General features: G+C 40.2%; 2 protein-coding genes and 1 long non-coding RNA gene across 3 annotated transcripts; 2 read left to right on the top strand and 1 right to left on the bottom strand.

The window, feature by feature from the left end:
- Window positions 1-3,326: 3,326 nt before the first annotated feature.
- On the top strand, window positions 3,327-5,452 carry amh (anti-Mullerian hormone). The gene is made up of 6 exons (XM_050055934.1): window positions 3,327-3,441; window positions 3,572-3,984; window positions 4,067-4,178; window positions 4,251-4,350; window positions 4,437-4,846; window positions 4,996-5,452. Exons 1-6 carry the CDS (start codon window positions 3,327-3,329, stop codon window positions 5,400-5,402), a joined length of 1,557 nt encoding a protein of 518 aa, XP_049911891.1. The 3' UTR covers window positions 5,403-5,452.
- A 1,391-nt stretch (window positions 5,453-6,843) lies between these two features.
- Window positions 6,844-9,886, bottom strand: LOC126397280 (uncharacterized). The gene is made up of 5 exons (XR_007570633.1): window positions 9,753-9,886; window positions 9,437-9,523; window positions 9,220-9,354; window positions 8,957-9,045; window positions 6,844-7,670 (listed from the first exon to the last, which is right to left on the bottom strand). It is a non-coding gene; the product is annotated as an uncharacterized LOC126397280 (long non-coding RNA).
- Window positions 9,887-12,598: 2,712 nt separating this feature from the next.
- On the top strand, window positions 12,599-18,993 carry oaz1a (ornithine decarboxylase antizyme 1a). Its single transcript, XM_050054697.1, is given in 6 exon segments — window positions 12,599-12,792; window positions 15,834-15,900; window positions 15,902-15,988; window positions 16,680-16,855; window positions 17,152-17,237; window positions 18,347-18,993. Coding segments are annotated over 6 exon segments (666 nt in total). The 5' UTR covers window positions 12,599-12,673; the 3' UTR covers window positions 18,478-18,993.
- The last annotated feature ends 279 nt before the right edge of the window (window positions 18,994-19,272 follow it).

Raw genomic sequence — 19,272 nt, 5'->3', positions numbered from 1 at the left:
CATATTGTATGTAGGAGGTATCAGGTTCTAACTACTTCATTGTGATGCATTCAAATGCTGCTGTAATCAATATTTGTAAAAGATACTCTTAAGCTCCTTCAGCAGTGCCTTCCAGTGTTACTCCCTGCAGTGCCACCCTTGGATTGTTTGTGATATTTTGGTGAAACACTTTAAGGGCCTCATCAACACATTCTCACTCCGACCTCGTCACATATCGACGTTTGGTCAAGGACCTTTTACGTCCACATACGACGTGAAACATACCCTGGGTGCGTTGTTTGCTGACGTTCTGGGATGCAGTGTCCAGTTCTGCCTGTTACATGCATCGTCTGTTTTCAAAATACACTTCTGTTTTCACAGGAAATTTACTGTTTACATACAGTCTCTTTCAAAATAAATGCACTATGTCAGTACAGCAATGCAAATTGACATTTGTTTTCCTCCAACAACTAACGCACGTGGTTGGGTTTAGGCAAAAAGAACAGGGTTTGGCTTTATAATCTTACGGGGCGCTAACACCACTCTCCCAGGTGAAGGTTGGTGTTCATTGTACCCATCCACCACCTGGCCCAGCAACCCCACTGAGACTTTTATGGCCTTTGTCCCACCACTGCTGAGCCCTGTTATCATTCCAACATTTTTATTTTATTTTTAAGATATTTTTTGGGAGTTTTAGCCTTTAATGGATAGGACAGCTCAAGCGTGAAGGGAGAGAGAGAGAGAGAGAGAGAGAGAGAGAGAAAAGGACACGCAGCAAAGGGCCACAGCCTGGACTCGAACCCGGGCCGCTGCGGCAACAGCCTTGTACATGGGGCGCCTGCTCTACCACTAAGCCACCGACGCCCCAGTTATCATGCCAACATTCAAAGACGGCTTTTTTCGTCAGTGGCTGATGCCCCAAGTCACTGCCCATGACTGGGTTGCTCAAATACCTCCTCCCAAAATGTTCTTAGTTTAGGTCATGTCCAAAATATGTTGTTGTGGTGCATTTTTGCTTTCCACAAACAGCCAGAGCTCCCAGTAACATAATTCGGAGAAATGTGCACTTGTGTTGTGCCAAAATGCCTCAGATAAAATCTCCCGACAAGCTCCTGCGGTGAAGGTTTTTACTCAGCTCTCAACAATACGACAATGTCCACAATAGTTTTTTAATCAACACTCAAAAGACGTAGATGGGGTCCGAATAGCCCCACACTGTGTCCAACAGTATGTAAATGACACATGCTGACATGCTGTTGAATACAAGTCCCGATTCCCACAGTACAGACGAACAGAAATAACCTCACGCTGCTGTCTAAGAGAGCATCAGGATGATGTACCTGCCAAGAAATGTTCCACCAATACCTCACTGGTAACATGTTGCAGTCATTAGAAAGACCTGGCTTTATCTCTCGGGACACACAGCTACCAAACAGCTTGGAGACCTTGACTGTCTGCAAAACAAGACCGCAGCTGTGAGAGTAGTGATGGGAGTGACAGCTCTCTGAGAGGAGGCAGAGCTCACGTCTCCGTCCCTTTCTGGGAGCAAGACTGTGTACACTGTTTGTCTCCTGCGAGGAGGACTGAGAGCAGATAAATTGTAAACATCTGTTCGTCCGAAGGATATTGTTTCATTCAGCTCTCATCACATTCCAAATGCTGCTTCACTCACTGTGGGAGCTTTGTGCTAAAGGAATAGATCGACAATTTAGGAAATATGTTCACACAGGAGGTTGAGCGGGTCATCCACCAATTGGAAGGTCAGCAGCTTAAACCCCAACTCCTGTCCTTGGTCAAGATATGGTACCCCAAATTGCTCCCAATGGCTGTTCCATCGGTGTGTGAGAGCATGTGAATGGTTACTGAGTAGCAGATGGCACCATGTATGATAGCCCCAGCCACCAGTGTGTAAATGGGAGAATGTGACTCATAGTGTAGGAGAATTATGGTATCCGATGCGAAAACGTGAAAGTGTGAATGGCCCTGTCTGCCCTCTATAAACGGCTCAGTCTAAGGTAACAAAAACACAACAATTCTTACAACAATTCTTACTGGACCCTCAAATATAAAGCCAGAGCTAGCAGCCGCATTAGCTTAGCTTAGCTAACAGGCTGGAAACAGAGGTAAAAGTTTGCTTGGCCTTGTCCACAAGTTACAAAATCAGCCTACCAGCACCTCTAAAGCTCACCAATTTGCATGCTAACTTGTGTTTATTTAATTATACAAAATACTGATGTGTAACAACGTTGTGGTTTTACATGGCGTCATGAGCTGGACCATAGAGTAAACCAGGGATGATGTCCTTTTGAAGGCCGACGAGAAAGTTAGCATCGCACTTGTTCCCTCATCAAAAAGCCTATGGGATTTTTCCATTGGATTTTAGATTACTGCACATGAACATCACTTTTATGAAAAAGCTAACTTAGGTTATGAACGAATTACACTACGGTCACTTGACAGAATGTCACCACCATATCAAGATTGTAAAGCCGTGTTCAGCGCGCCTTGGCGTGATGACGTTCTGTAGTCTCATTTATCTACTTGTTAGCAACTGCCTTTTTTTAAGACACGTAGAAGTTTCAATATTTTTATTTTTGTCTTATTTTTTTCTTCTTTCCATCTCCCTTTCTTCTTTTTTCCTTTTTCTTTCTTTCTTTCTTACTTTTCACAAACACTTCTACAAACTTCCATCATCATAATTAATGCATTTAATTATTTGTCCCTTTTTTTCTTCTTCTGTTGTTCCTTTTGTGTTTGTTTTTTGTATCACTTTGCTTTGCTTGCCTGTAGCCCCCTGTCTTGTGCTTTATTATTTTGTTGTTTTCACACTGATCACCTGTATCCCAATTTTTAAAAGGAAAAAAATATATAAGCTTCAGAGTTTCAGGGTGGGGTATTTACTGACATATTTTATTTCATATAACAAAACAAAGCTTGTGTTAACCACAGACCTTATTTCAGGCACCTAAATAAAAACCCATTCAAAAAACACTATAGGCTAAGCTTAACCTTCCTTGATGTATGTCCTCACCTCCTTTCATCGTAATCTAAGGAAGGTTCAGTGAATCCAAACCAACATAACAGCCTATTATTTGCCTTCTCTCACCTTATCTGACATGACCTGCGTCCTGTAGTGGAAAAAAACGCCATTTCTGTGAAGCAAAATACTGAAATACAATCCACAGTCTCAATCATCAAGGACACACAATATCCCAGAGCGTTCCCCAGTTAGTGAGAAGGGAAGGTGGGAGGATGTGACTCCCTTCCTCGAGAGCTTGACCCACACAAAACAAGCGAGTGAGGAAGGTCTGACCACACACGCAGACCAGACGTACAGACAGTGAAGCATGCTATTTGTGGACGTCTTCTCCTGTGGAGCGTTGATGCTCTGCTGCGCCTGGCTCTGTGCAGCCCTGCAGGTCTCACATGGACAGCAGCTGATGGACGACCCCGCAGTGACAGGTCAGACTCTGAACGTTTGTGCATTAATATTTATTCAAGTCTGTGAAATGTGAATTTTTGTATGTTTCTCCTGCTACTAGATTTAATCTGTTTATAGTGCATCATGTAATTTGTTCTCTTTTAAACGCAGAGCACACCCCTCCATCAGCCTCCACAGTCTCCCATCACGCCCCTCACAGTGCACCGTGCTTTGTGGATGACATATTTGCAGCGCTGCGTGAAGGTGTTGAGAGCGACGGTGAACTCACAAACCGCAGTTTGTCTCAGTTTGGGATCTGCACTGAATCTGACAGCTCTTCAGTCTTATTACAGCTGGCTAAGGAAACAAACAAAAACCAGGGAAATGGATTGGAGGTTTTGCATCCAGGTGGAGGAGTCAGAGGTGTCAAAGATGAGACGGGAACTCTCGTGTTGACCTTTGACCTCTCACTGTCCCCTTTGCTGAAGGTGAACCCTGTGCTGCTGTTGGCGTTTGAAAGTCCGCTCACAGGACGAAACCTGGATATCACTTTCACGAGTCAGTCGCTGCATCCAAGCACACAGGTAAGAAAGGTCCTGAAAACCTGTCCTGAACTTCCGTACTCTGTTGTATATGATTTTGTTTGTATCTGTTGGTCTCTTCTAGTCTGTGTGCATCTCAGGAGAAACGCAGTACATAGTGCTGACAGGAAAAGCAACACAAGGCAACGTTCAGCAGACTTGGATGATTTCTGTTGAGACAAAAACCCCTGACATGAGTAAGATATGATACGAGTCAGATATCATTTCTCGTTTGATGTGCACTCTCCTCACATTTCCCCTCTTTGCAGACCAAATCCTAAAAGACATCCTCATTGGTGGAAAACCAGGAAGTAACACCAGCGTCACTCCTCTTCTGCTTTTCTCTGTGGAAAGAGGATCTGATACAAGGTTGTCTTTGCTCTCATGTTCCCTGTAAATGTCACCACACGATTGTCAGGGTGGTGCTCAGCAACATTTTTCACTCTCCTTCTCAGACATACACACGCCTCTTCACACACCTCCTTCTTCTGTGAGCTGAAGCGTTTCCTGCGTGACGTCCTGCCTCAGGACCACTCTGCGTCCCCTCCCCTCCAGCTGGACTCCCTGCAGTCCCTGCCTCCTCTCACGCTAGACTTATCCTCCAGCGAGACCCTGCTGGCAGGATTGATCAACTCCTCCTCCCCCACCATCTTCTCCTTCACCGGCTGTTGCTCCATGTTTCAGACGCACGATGGAGAGCTGGCCTTGTCTCCTGCGCTGCTGGAGGAGGTCAAGCGCAGGTTGGAGCAAACTGTGGTGCAGATAATGGAGGTAATAATGGAGGAGGAAGTCGGTCACAGAGCTGCAGAGAGGCTGGGAAGGCTCAGAGATCTCAGTGCATTTCCGAAGACGGAACCAGCAGCAGGTGATGTGAACGAAAAAGAAAGCAGGCCCAGGACTGTAGATTTGTATTTGCTTTATTTTTTAACCTTTATGACATAAATTTAGATTTCTTTGGTGTCATGCTCCTATGTTACCACTTTTTAACCAATGCTTCTGTCACCTCTACAACAGGAGGGAGCCAGTACCGTGCGTTCCTCCTGCTGAAGGCCCTACAGACGGTAGCCGGTGCATATGAGGTGCAGAGAGGACTGCGGGCGACCAGAGCTGGACCCAACAACCCAGCGAGAGGCAACCTATGTGGGCTGAGGAGCCTCACTGTGTCCCTTGAAAAGCGTGTTGTGGGACCAAACACTGCCAACATCAACAACTGCCATGGCTCCTGTGCTTTCCCCATGGTCAACACCAACAACCACGCCGTCCTGCTCAGCTTCCACATCGAGAGTGAGAATGCAGACGAGCGGGCGCCGTGTTGTGTGCCTGTGGCCTATGACGCCCTGGAGGTGGTGGACTTGAACGAACATGGGACGTACTTGTCCATTAAACCAGATATGGTGGCGAAGGAGTGTGGATGCCGTTAAAGCTGTTTTTGTCTTGGAGTGAAGTTGTGACATAAAAGATATTTCACAGATTTTCACTGACCACAGTCTGTTTGACACTTTAAGTGTCATTTAAAGCAGCTATAAGGAGTTTTTAACCGATTATGAAGCAGTCTCGATTTACATACCTGAGACCGTCAGCAAGAAGATTTGCTTTTTCTGAATCGTTATTCTTAAATGTATTGCAATTATTTACGGCACACAGACAGGAAGTGTGTTAGCATTTCTAGGCAAAGTTAAGCGGGATTAACACCTATGCATCAGCTCAGAGCCTACGCCGCAGCCTACGCCGTTCATACTCGTGCGGTGGTGTGTCTGTGTCATTCTGCAGTTACACCTCCAAAATACTAGTTGGCGACAGGTAGAGTTTAATTGATTCAAAACATACATTAAACACACATTAAACATGGCTTAATGGAGACAATTTCAAACACAAGTACACAAATCAGCTTCACTATAACTCGCAGCATTCACAAAGCACTTGTCTTTATCTGGACACATTTTCCCCACAAATACAACATGCTAATGTTATTAGCACAAGCCTATGGCATTTTACAGTGTATAAATTAGCCTAGTAGCTAGCGGACATTTCTTCTGCTCATATGACACCAGGGACAACGGCAACATTTAACAGAGGTAACGTTATAAAATTTGGCTGCATTACAACTCACATGGTTCACTGACAAAACAACTGTCTTAAGCTAAACACATTTTCTAAACAAATATAAGATGCTAACGTTATTAGCACAAGCCTATGGCATTTTTCATTGTATAAATTAGCCTAGCGATGAATGGAGATTTCCTCTGCTCATATGAAGCCAGGATAAATCACACACAAGACTTAAAATGCTATTTTGTGGAAGCTTTATTGTCTTCACAATTTATTGTTTCTTATCTATGAAATAAAAATAAATAAAAGCTTTGTTTCCACTGAGGGAAATGGTTTCAGCTTACAAAAATAGACAGGAAGTCTGTGTCACCACGACGTGTAGTTATGTTTCTGGGGAGGTGCCTGTCAGGATTGATTCAACGCAGATGTGGTTTATTATTGATGAACAGACACTAAAACAAATCTAACTAATACGTGTTTCTTTCACTCGCTTCCAAAGTGCACGTGTTAGCCACATTAAGATCTTTATGTCACAAGTGTTGGTGGTCATGGGAAAAGTGGTACTACCACTTTTGTCCACAGGGGCCGCCAAAATCAACACAAAATAAAAGCTCCTTGTAGCTGCTTTAGTTGTTACTTACCCTTCATTTATTTATTTATTCACACAGTATTAATACACTACTAGTAAATGTACGTTAATTCACAGGACTCTTTAAGCTACTTCACATATATGAAACATATTATAATTATTTCCACACTTAGAGATAGTCAAGTTTGTACAAAACAAATACGTCAAGTATGAGTATTATCATATTCCTTTGTAAATGTTTTATTTTTTCTATCATCTAAGAGGTTGTTTTAACAAGAAGCCAGGACAAATATCTTATGATACATAAGACCACTGTTTGTGCTTTAATTTAACTTCCAGTTATCAATGAAAATATTGCTTTAACACGACCAAATTGTTGATAACTTCATGACTGATAAACATTTCTGATTAGGGACTGTTCTGTACTTATCAGAGCAGAAGGTTGGCTGACTTCATGTTTGTTTGTTTGTTTTTAATCTCGATCCCCCTCGAAGCTACAGATACATTTCCTTGAGCCTACCTGAGTGACTGGGGAAATATGCGTTACCCGTCCTCCACCATAAATAACCACATGTCTTTCATATTCACAGCAAATGTAGGTATGGAGCAATTTCTGGTTGTGATAAATGATGTCATTTTGGCAAATTTAAAGGAAAACATGCCTTTCAAACCCACAGGAGGGTTTTTGGGTCTAGAGGGTATATACAATAAATACAAAATACAACCATTTATAGCTATACCCCTCCCCCCTCATAAGTAACGAACAGTCCCTTAAAACACATCCTGCCTGATTAATTAAATGGTGTTCTCTACAATACAAACAAAACATGATTAAATGTAACATTCTGTATCTTTATACCATTAAATACAAACTATATTGAAGATCATCTGTGTTCTTTATTCAGAAACCTTCTGTTGACATCTGTGTTTCAGATCATACTTTAGGTTTTGGTTTCAGGACTGTTTTGCTGCCAATCGGCTTTTTTCTTCTTCTTATCAATCCAACTTCTTCAGATCCCCACCACCACATCAAGTTGTCCCATATAGAGAACTGGAGACAGAAACAACACAGTCAGGTTCAGAAGGTGATGCTTCAAGTACACATTTTATACAATCACATTAAAACAGAGCAGATGAAAATATCTTTATGAGTTTATTACTTTATCATACAGTCGCTTGAGGGATTAGATTTTACATTCTGTGATCTCCAGTATAGTTTTGTTGTACTTAAAGGGAAATCAACCCTTAAATAGAGTGATAACTTGAAATCATTTTACAGTTTTATTTGTGATTTTGTTCATGTCTGACATTTAACTGACGAGCACAATGACAGACTGTGGTGATGATGTCATACAGACCAATCCTGGAGCTGCTCCGCTGACAGTAAGAAATAAATAATCATGAGTAATCATAATCAGTTGTGACCTTGTAAAACACGAGTTGACGAGTGGGAACAAACGTTTTTGAAACTGGTCCAGTATTGAATGTGAGGGCTGCAATGTAATGACTTGGGGCAATTGCACACCCTCAGTGAACATCCACTTAAAGTGCTAGTTTTTGCTAAGGACAGGCTCAGCTTATTATTATAAGTGTCTAACAACATTATGGAAAGTATCCTAACAGAGACAGATCCTTTTGTTTGACCCGAAACAGCCCCCAAATTTCCATCACCAAACCCACCAGACTTCATTTAAATAACCAGTCATTTAAGCATGTGTAGAGCCAGCATATATTTTCACATCTGACTGGGTGAATTAAAGGTTTAATTCAACCAACCAGAATTGGTGATTGTTGGAACAGTGGAATGACGAGCCAAGGCAGCTTTTGTGAGTTTTATTTTGTTTTTGTGGGCTTTGAATGAAATGTGTTTTATGATAATAAAATTACTGTTTATTTAAATGGAGTCTGGTGGCTTTAGCAATGGTCATATAAAGGACCTCAAAAACAAACACTTTTAGTTGACAGAAATTCAAGGTGCACAATTGCCCCAATTGGTAACATTGCAGATGAATTTGCTGCTACCAGTTACAGCAGTCTGAACTGGACCAGTTTTAATAACTGGTATTTTTCAACCTGGACAAGTGACGAATGGGAAAAACAAAGTTTCCCTTTAAGGCAACACGAGCTTGTGTTGACTATGATTACTGATCCTATTCACATCCTGCACATGAGCTAAAATCAAATAATCTCATCATTGAGTGTAACAAATGTTCAAAGTGCACAAAGAGACAAAGGCCTCCTTGATTTGTGTAGCTCCACAAAAACTTCCTTCCTAACCCTTCAAATGAACATAGAAACTGACAGGTGTCGGCTACCTTTTACAGAGACAGACATTACCTGAGTTATTGATGTGGTTATTGATCCATCCTGCAGACTTCCCAAGAACGACCTTATACCCGTCTCCTCAACAAAAGAGTCCATTGCATCTAGAAAACAAAAGATATATAAAAGACACAGAAGGAAAGGGACTTTATTAGACAGCTGATGATACACTGCAGCAGTAGGGGTACAGTATCCATAGACCATACATGTTGCATATTGCTGCAGTGGTGCAGAAACAAACCCGGTAAAACTTCCTGTGACATCATGTCAGTACTCACCATGCAGTTCATTAACCCCTGAGCTCACGAGAACTACAACCAGTGCCAGCACTAGGCAGCGGTTCATAGTGAATCCCTTCCATGGATTTGGGACTTCACTCAAATTTTCGATGGACAGAATCCGGTCATACGACACTGTGGACAGACACAAACCAGTCAGGTGCCAGTTGCCTTAGAATACACTCTGTTGGTTGTTCAGGGTGGATGTTTGTCTTACTTATGATGTTTTCAGATGTTCCAGCTCTGCCTCCTGAAGTCCTTTATAAACTGAGGTTTAGATTTAAAGATGGATCCAAATGGGAAGCTGCAGGTTAAGATGAGAAATTCAGTTTTTGTCATGCATATAAATAATTGTCTTTGCAAAGTGTGTGCCTGTACTGCTATGTGTGCACAGTATTTCAGACTCTACCATGTGTCATAGACTAACATAAGACCGCTTAAAATAGGCACCTGCAGCTAGTTGAAAATAACAAATGTGATTTAAGGAGATCAGTTTGGTTTTATATAAACTTCTGAACAAAAAATAAACTTACCTGATTTGACCCTTCAGTTGTGTCTCACCAATGAGGTAAAGTTTAATGTTGTGTTGATAGTGATTTCTGTTCTGCGGACACCAGAGACAGCGTCTCACACACACCCTGCACCATGCTCCTGTGCTCTTTGACTGACAGGAGCAGATGAGTGGAGTTGAAAAAAGGAAAATGAGATTCAGAGTGTGCACTGAAGCTGTTCATAAGTAGCAGTGTAGTTAGGCTACAGGTGGACAAGTGTTATCAGCATTAGCCAATTTTTCAAAAGAGAAACATTAGATGTTAGATGGGATGAAATAATAAAAATATTAATCTTGCCATGTTGGGGAAGAACAAAATAGGACTACTCTTTCACACCATACTAATGTGTTGAGTACCAGGAGTGGGACGTAACTAAATACATTTACTCAGTAGTAATGATATGATGTTGTAATGGTGTTGTCTATATTATTAAAGCAAAATGGAAATGTAATATATGATGATGTGAGACAGTATATTAACACAGTATAGTGTGATATAGTGCAGTGCAGTAGACTATAGTATGAGTGTTAAGATATGGTATGAGGTGCAATGTAACAGTGGGAATAACATTAATGTAATCATAACAATATAATCTAGTTCAACAGTGTAGCATTGTACAATTAAACAGAGTATCAGATGTATTATATTGCAATGTATTGTAATTTTAATAGTGGTAGAAAGTAACTCAGTACATTTACTCAAGCACATGTAGCTCATGTGGCCTACAGTTTTGAGGTAGCCAACTTGTACTTTACTTGAGTATTTCCATTTTCTGCTAATTTATACATTACTCCAGTACATGTATTTGAAAGCTTTAGTTACTTTGCAGATGCACAGTAACAATACAAAAAAAAAGCAAATAAATTATGATTTATCATTATAAGTTTTTGTATTGATCCCCAGGAAAAAAAATCATGAGCTACCCAACAATATATAAAATTGGCTAGTTAATAAGCTCCACCTTAATCAGCTGCCATATTAAAGCAATGAACACATGAATGCATCAATAATTATATTTCATTGTTTTAACATGCATTATACTAGAACTGGCTATTCTACATAATGAATACTTTTATTTTTGGTACTTTAAGTATTGATACAAATACTTTTGTACTTTTATGTTTCGTAAAACTTTGAGTGCAGGACCTGTAACACATTATTTCTACAATGTGGTACTGTTTTACTTACATGCAATACATGCTTCTTATTCTACTGTTAATAATAAAGTATGGCATTCTGTTTATGGGTTTTTTAATTTATTTTTTTGGTGTCTTTATAGAACATTGTGAACAGGCAGACGTTTTGCATGTCATGGACATTCACAGATTCCAGTGTGTAGTAAATGAAGTATAATAAACAAACAGTAAAATCAGTAAACGTTGATATACCTTAAAATATAACAATTTGCAGTTACTTTTTTAGTTTGTCATCAGAGTTAATGTAAATCTATGCACAAACTGAACTCAATCAGAAAAAAATGTTAAGGTTTTGTAAAGACTTTGAGAATCTTGCCTTTGTGAAACTGACCAACTACAAGTATAAGGTTTGTTACTCAAAGGTTTGTTGTCACATTTGGATTTATTGTTAATGTCTCCGGGCATAATTGTTACACAATGTACAAACAACTTCTCTGTGTCTCGGGAAGGGTGGTGACAAAACAAACATTTAACTTTTTCTGGCTCATTTCCACAACAGGAACATTTAACATCTATGTCAATACATTTGTAAATTGTAGTGCTGTAGGCTGTAGTATCAAAGTATAGGTTTTTCTTTTTAGAATTTATAGAACATCTATGACAACATTCACATACATTCACATACTGAGCAGGGCAAAGAAATTGCCAAAGCAAACAGTAGTATAGAAAATAAATGTAAATATTTTATAATACAACATTGAAAAGGGATTACAAGAGGTGCTTTTAACAGGAAGTTGAAATGAGAATGTTATCATAAACAACAGAGGAAGACCAAAAAAATTAGTAATGATAGGATAAATTAAATTAAATTAAATTAAATTAAATTAAAGTAAATTAAAGTAAATTAAAGTAAATTAAATTAATAACATACAAGGAGAAATATTTTTTTTCTTAGTTATCCAATACAGTGGAAATGTTTGTTGTGCTTTTTTCCCCATCAGCTATAAAGACTTAATGCACAGTACAAATTAATTCAAGACAAAAGCAAAGTTGGTCGATGATTTCAGGACTCTGTTCTCATGTATAAAAACATTTGGCAAACATATAATTTACATTACAGAGTTCTTCACATTTGTTTTTCAAGTTCATAGCAAATATAATATTGTCTTTAGAAATAGAAGCTGTTGTGTTTGTGAATGTCAAGCCAAAATGTATGTATTACACTGCATGAGAAAAACATATGGTCTGATGTTATCACCAATATTAAAACATAGCCAAAGTAATTCTTTAGAAGGATAAGTGCTGTTCATAATTTTAGACAAGGCAAAGCAGCTTTATTTGTACGGCATATTTCATACTCAGTGGCAATTCAGAGTGGTTTACAGAGCAATAAGATATAAAACATAATAAAGGATACAGAAAAGAGTAAAGAGAAAAAGATACAAAAGGTAAAATTATTACATAGTTTACAATAAAAAAAACACCATTAAAAATAGCAAAATTGCAGACAAGAGGCGCAAGGGTAAAAATATTATTTAAAATTGTTTAAAATTGAGTATAGTATTAAGTATAGTAGAGTAAAGTTGAGTAATAACGTTAGTAGAGTAATAGTGGTAAAGAGGTTGATCAGGTGCGTCATATCTTCACAGTAACACGTCACGGTGAACAGGACACGCCCCTCTCAAATACTGCAGCCTGCCTGCTCCGTCTGAGCCCAGCTGCGACGGGGAGAGGACAGAGCGAGCCGCTGGTGTGGACGCTGGCCGGATGGTTAAATCTAACCTACAGACGATTTTGAATAGTCATTGTTTTGTTAGAGAAAAAGAGAGAAACTTATCCGAGATGCCTGTTATCGAGAAACACAGTAATAAACCCGAAAGTGAAAGGTAAGTTGTCGCAATCGTTGTGAATCGTTACAAGCTAACAAGCTAAGCTAAATTTAAAAACCGCGGCCTAGCTGAGTGATACGGTATAATTCCTGGAGTGGCTAGCGCTAATCCCCGTGTCTCTTGTTTACATAACAGCACTGTATTTCAGTTGACGTCCTTTAAGTGCAGCGTCAGTCGCGTTTAGTGTGATACTTCTTATTTAAACGTCCTTACGAAGTCACAGAACTGTTTCCCGATTGTGTGACATCTACTTTTTAATTCAGCAATTCAATAAATTCATAGTCAATGTTGCTGTTGATGTACATGTTCTGTCTAGCTAAGCTAACGCATATGCTAATATGTGAAACGCCACCGGAATGCGTTAGCTAAAATGTTGAGAAGCTAACCAGCTAGCATCAACATTCCCGACTTAGCAATTTATGTAATTATGTCTAGCGTATATGTTTTAAAATACCTTGCGGAAATAGGGTTAACGTTAGTAATTTAATTTTTCAGTTATTTGGAGCGGGTCGGCGTAACTGACATGAATGTCACCGCAGGGGAATTGCTAGCTGCGTTAGCTAACGGTTAGCGGTTTAGCTAACGTTATGTCACGGATGTTTTCATGTTTTCGGCGTTGCAGTGGAAATCATCTGTAACAATAACACCATACTATCTTAGTTATACTCCACTGTGAATTTAACATGTAAGAATGCACGATGCGTTTTTTTATTCTACTAGGTTATGTAAAGTTAGCCTGTTGCTAAACAACGTATCGTTAGTTGACATGATGTCTGAATTAATCGTTTGTGGCTACACGGCTTGTTTTTTTCCGTTTCGCCCTCGGGCTCAGGTGCTAGCTGGCGTTGACATACTGAATCGGCGAAAATGATCAGATGAACTAACGTGGTTTACAAGAAAGCAGCCTGTCGAGATAGTTAATCAACATTAATAACCTTTACTATGCGTAATCCAACGTAGTATTACATTAATTATTATACCAGCTATGGACCCCCGCGACGCCTCGTTTGTTGTTTTACTTAAGTAGTGATTAACTGGATATGTGAACACAAAGGAGGGGTCGATACCAGGAGATATTTGTCATGATCTTGAGAAACATGTTAGCGATTAGCCGTGGGGTGTTTCACCTCAGTCGTGTCTTGACAAGATTTGTGTCGAGGCTGTTAGTCGTGCTCTATAGTGAAGTGAAGGACTCATAGGAAATTTCCACTGCACCGCGGAGGGGGGTGGTATGGGTAGTTTTGAGTCCAGTGATGACATATTGTACACAGAAGCTATTCATTGTTCAATAGGTGTATGATTATTGTCAGACCCTGTTTACCAAAGGGGTTTTGGGGCATTTGTGGCAATAACAGAATTGATGCTATTACGTAACTCTTAAGTGGTAGATTGTTGAAGGTTGTGCAAAATATGTTCAGAGACTTACATGCAGTTGTTTTCTCCGTTCAAGCCGTAGCTTTTTTAGACACAAGCAGATGCCCTTTTAAACTGATACACCCACTGCTATTGATCTGTAGTCTGCTTTGAGTTGAGGCTGGTGAAACTGTATGTTTTGTATGTCCCCTTTTTTAATAGCAGATTTGCAGGTGAGAACCGAAGACAAATTTCTGCTTTTTGCATGCAAAAAGTAGACAGATTATTTTCTAGTCTGTTTTGTTTTGTCCATCTGAAGCAAAAACACGTACCCCCAAAGCTTACATTATGATATGCCCTCTAGAGATGTGTGGTCTTTTGTATGATATTCGTAGATGGCAAAGGTGCTGTTATGCAAGCAGAAGCTTGAGAGACATCGCTCATGTGACCAGGGCAGCTGTCTTTGCCAAGAAGACCCCGGGGCGTGAATGTGTGTTGCTGCATGCTGTAGGCATGGGGACCTCAAAGAATGCTGTTAACTGAATGGAGACATTGATTGAAAGCCTTATGCTGTGTGTTAGTTTTAATGCAGCAAGAGGGGGCATTGAAGGTTTTATGCCAAGATTGTAATTGGCTGTTTTACATAATCCGATGATGGATTTAGGGAGAACTTGTGTTAGTTTGCAATCTCCAGTGCCTTGCAAAATCAGGCGATAGGCTGGATATTGCATATTGACTTGGTAAGCCCGTGTTATGGGAGTGACAATGGTTCTCATTTGGTTTTCACATATCTGCTCCACATATAGCACAGCAGTGGCATTTGCGTAAGAGAGCCTCTGTGAGTGTCTAAGAGCGTTTGCGTCGCTGTGGCAGCGATGCTGCTGCTAATGGGCTGTGTTCCCTTCCCAGTGTGAGCTCTGAGAATAGGCCTACTTGCAACACCATTAATGTATGCAGCTGCACACTGGGGCATCTGCGCTTGTAAGCCGAGCTAATTCTATGGAGCACTTTGAGTGACATCTGAATTAAAATGGCTGATCTCACTCACTAAACTGATGTTTGTCTGTGGTAAACTGGAACGATGTGGTTGTGCTGCAGAACAAAAGTAGGCTAATGGTTAGACAAACAGAGCCTGATCCTCTCACAACCTTCCTCTAAGAATCATGTGACAAGCTTAAAGTTGCGCCACAGCCAGACAGTTCTGTTTTAGGAAGTAAGTCGTCACTCTTCTTACATGAACATTGAATTTTCCAGGGTGACAGTGATGATGATGATTGTGACTTTTTGACATTAAAGCAGAATTTTCCTTGAGGGTTTATGGTGAATATTTAACTGAAAGCTGGCATAGTAAACTAAAATGGGTCATCACTGTGGTCAATGTAACTCAAACTGCTCCTGCTTTCTCTCAGTTAATTAATATGCACGTCAACACGTCGTACAGACGTGTGTACCAAAGATGAGGACAGTTACTGATTAAACTGTGCCCACCAGCATTGTATTTTGTTTATTAAGACTTGTGCAACTTCAGCAAATGTTTTACTGTAATTTCACAGATGAGTCACTCAACAGTGTAACGTGGGCTAAGCCCTCTGTTTATAGAGCGAGTTTGGTTTGTGTTTGGTAGCAGAACTTCCAGTGAATACTCCACTTGTAATGGCTCCGTCTTTATGTGTGTTTGATTCCAGTATCTCCAGTCCCAGGAGGTGCTCCCGCTGTTGCAGTAACCCGTGTCCAGGGCCTCTGTGGTGCTCCTGATGCCCCTCTCCCACCCCTGAAGATCCCAGGTGGGCGAGGGAATGACCAGCGGGATCGCAATCTTTCAGCTAAGCTATTCTATTCTGTAAGTTAAACCAAATATTCTGTATAGCAATTTGACTTGCTCTCTTGAATCTTATCACTCTTTGACCTCAGTTAGGCAAATGATGTAATTGTTTTATTGAGTTATTATACTGCTGCAGACAATCACAGGCCATCTGTATGTAACATCTGATTGTAACTGTAAAGCTAGATGCGTAATTTTTATCGTAGTTGTCAGAGTGACAAATCAGCACATTCTGCTGGGCACACTACAAGACCACTTATCAAAACATTTTTGATAATGATCAGGATGTTGCAGACAAGGTTGGGATCTTTGGTTGACACATAAATGTAGTGTGCCAACTACCAGAAACACGTCGTTACATCGTGTAAGCTTGACCTATGGCTTGTCCTCTCTGCTAAAGGCACACATGTCTGTGGCGCTGAACCTGATACACTTGCTTTTTATCTTTACTGCTTCACACGTTCAGGCATTTGACACAGCTGCAGTTGTTTATCACATGGTCCGGATCAAGATTAAGTCACAGCCCTTCGCTTGGATGGCTCTGAATTGTTTTTGTAACTGTCGTCATGATTTTGTTTTCAATAATAAGATAATTGGCCTTTTTTCAAAATCAAAACTGCATTTCCTGCTGCATTCTGTTCGTCTGTTTTCATTCTTGATGTCATCCAGAATTAATGTATTTCTGTCATTTTTTCCCTCTGTCGTTTAGGATACTCAGTTGGTGGTTCTTGAGGAGGCTCCTACTGCCAACAGCAGAGTGCGCTTCTTGCTCTTTGAGCCCCGTCGCTCTGAGGGCAAGCACTGTGTCTGGAGGGCGGCGCTGAAAGGAGGGAACCTGTATGTTGAAATCCCTCCTGGAGCTTTGCCTGAGGGCAGCAAAGACAGGTCAGCAGACAAAACTTATTTTTCATCGTTTAAAAAGAAAAAGCTTTTGTTTAATGTTTGAATGACCGTAAGAATACAAAAGGTAAATTATTGATTCAGTCCAAATGAAATGAAGATTTTGTCATATACCACAGTGAACACACCCCTGTCTTAATTTCTACAGTAAATTAGCTGTTGTATCAAATTAAACTTTCATGCTAAAAAGTACTGATGTGAATAATTATTTTCCTCTAATATTCTTTAACCCCCCCTCCTATAACACATTAACACTTTTTGTTTGCTTTGTTTCTTTACAGTTTTGCCCTTCTGCTGGAATTCGCAGAAGAGCAGCTGCAGGTTGATCATGCGTTCATCTGTTTTCACAAGAACCGAGATGATAGAGGTGAGGCTGTTTTATTTTTGTCTTGGTTTCTTAAACTCTTACACTCTTAAAATAAACACTCTGGTATAGCACCTGCAGTTTAAATGTGAACCATTCGAATGGTTGAGGCTGTGGTTAAGCATTTGTGAAATGTACAGTAATATTAGAAAATATACTTATTAGAAAAGGGGTGGGGGGTGAATTGTATGACGTGTATGTAATTTTGTGTCACCAGTTTTCTATTACAAGGTTAGAAATGTTCTTTCTTCTTACTTGTTATGCTTTTTTGGGGTATTGTAGTAGATAAATCTGAACCGAAACATAAAGCGGTAGCGAGTGTGAGACAGATGAAATAGGCACTACTTTACCACAGATGTGGTCACTCAAGTAGAGGTGGCGTGCTGGTACAAACTGAGGAAGGAAGGAAATAACAAAAAACAGACAGGTCAAAAGCAAGAATCAAGCTTAAAGACCAAATATAGCTGGAACACCAACAGAATAGATTTTAGACGCAATTTGTTTTGGTCGTTTACATTAATTTTTAAATACAGCTAATATCAGATTTGAGTGTCAGCTGGTCACAATTGTGAACTGACCCACATGTGCAGAGGAACAATAACAAAGAGGTCACAAACAGCACGCTGTTGTATGGAAGCAAATACAGAAGCTACTGAAATCAGCATTTACTGTTTCATTCAAGTTGATGCGCAGTGGAAGCCAGCAGGTTTGTGAGCTGATGATAACAAGGACGAAAAGAGCAAATTTTTGAATTACGTATTTTTGTAAAGCAGTGGTTGCTACTTCGTACAGAGGTGTGTGTGCATGTCGAGTTTGTCCTAAATTTCTTTAAAAGGTGTCTTAAAAAGCATTAAATTAAACTGCCTGGTATCTGTAGACACCCTGCAGCTTTTGGAGACCTCTTTGACCCCCCCCAAGGAGCTCTCTTAATTAGGACTAAGATGTTTTGCAAACAACTTTTATCTTTACCAGGACGCAGTCTTAACTTTCGGGGAAATTCTAAGATGTTTTCTAAGAGTTTTGCGCCCAGGAGGAACTCTGTGTACCAGGAAGCTCTGTGAAAACAGCCCCAGGTCTTTTCGATTTACGTGTGTTTGCATGTCTCTCCTCAGCATCCCTGCTGCGTACATTCAGTTTCCTGGGCTTTGAGATTGTGAGACCGGGTCATCCCCTCGTCCCCTCCCGCCCTGACGCTTTCTTCATGGCTTACAGCATCGAGCGAGACTCCTCCGATGACGATTAAATGACGCTGAGCAGTTACAAATGTTTGTTGTTCTTATTTCAGTCCACACCCACACGTCTTTTATGATTCTTTTCAGGAAATGAATATATTATCCAAGTTCAGTATGGTTGAGGTTTCCTTTCTGTTTGTTTTAGCTTTACCTACCATGTGCTGTGTTTCATTGATATTTGCACTAGGGTAAGATGTTAATATACCAGGAATGTAAAGCAAGCGCCCACATAATATCCGGGCAACGTGTCCTCGCCACTGTATTACCTTCCATGACGTGTAGTGCTGACTTCCCTATTCTCCCTCCCCGAACACCCTGACGATCGTCCCCACAGTGTAATATTTATGATCAATTTAAATTCATCTTACTCATACTTACTCGTAAGTAGGTATGTTTTCATAGTATCAGTTGATTCTCCTGTTTATATTGATTTTTTTTTATTGTGTGCATGATTTTCATTTGTTGCTTTGATTCACTTGATAGAAATCTGCATGTTGTAACTACTAAATAAAAGTGCTCACCTACGAGAGTGGAGTCTGTGCTCTTTGATCATACAGACATGCAGCCTGTGAAAGCTGAGGTCTCATATGACGTGTGTCTGACCACGTGTACAGGGTAATGTGTTCACACCTGGTGTATATGACTGTTGTGGTGAAATTATTTGTACAAAAAAAGTGGTGTGAAGACCTGGGAAGGACGGGGAAGTCCAATCTGGCCTCACTTTGTAGGACTCAACCAAAGAGTTCAAACCTTCATACATAACGTTGACCTGCTAACTCTAAATAAATATTCAAATGCTTTTGATG

Source organism: Epinephelus moara, chromosome 10 (genome assembly GCF_006386435.1).
Source record: "Epinephelus moara isolate mb chromosome 10, YSFRI_EMoa_1.0, whole genome shotgun sequence".
In the NCBI taxonomy this organism is placed as follows: Eukaryota; Metazoa; Chordata; class Actinopteri; order Perciformes; family Serranidae; genus Epinephelus; species Epinephelus moara.
Note: the sequence above shows the minus strand (reverse complement) of the source record. Positions and strands in the feature narration are given on the sequence as shown.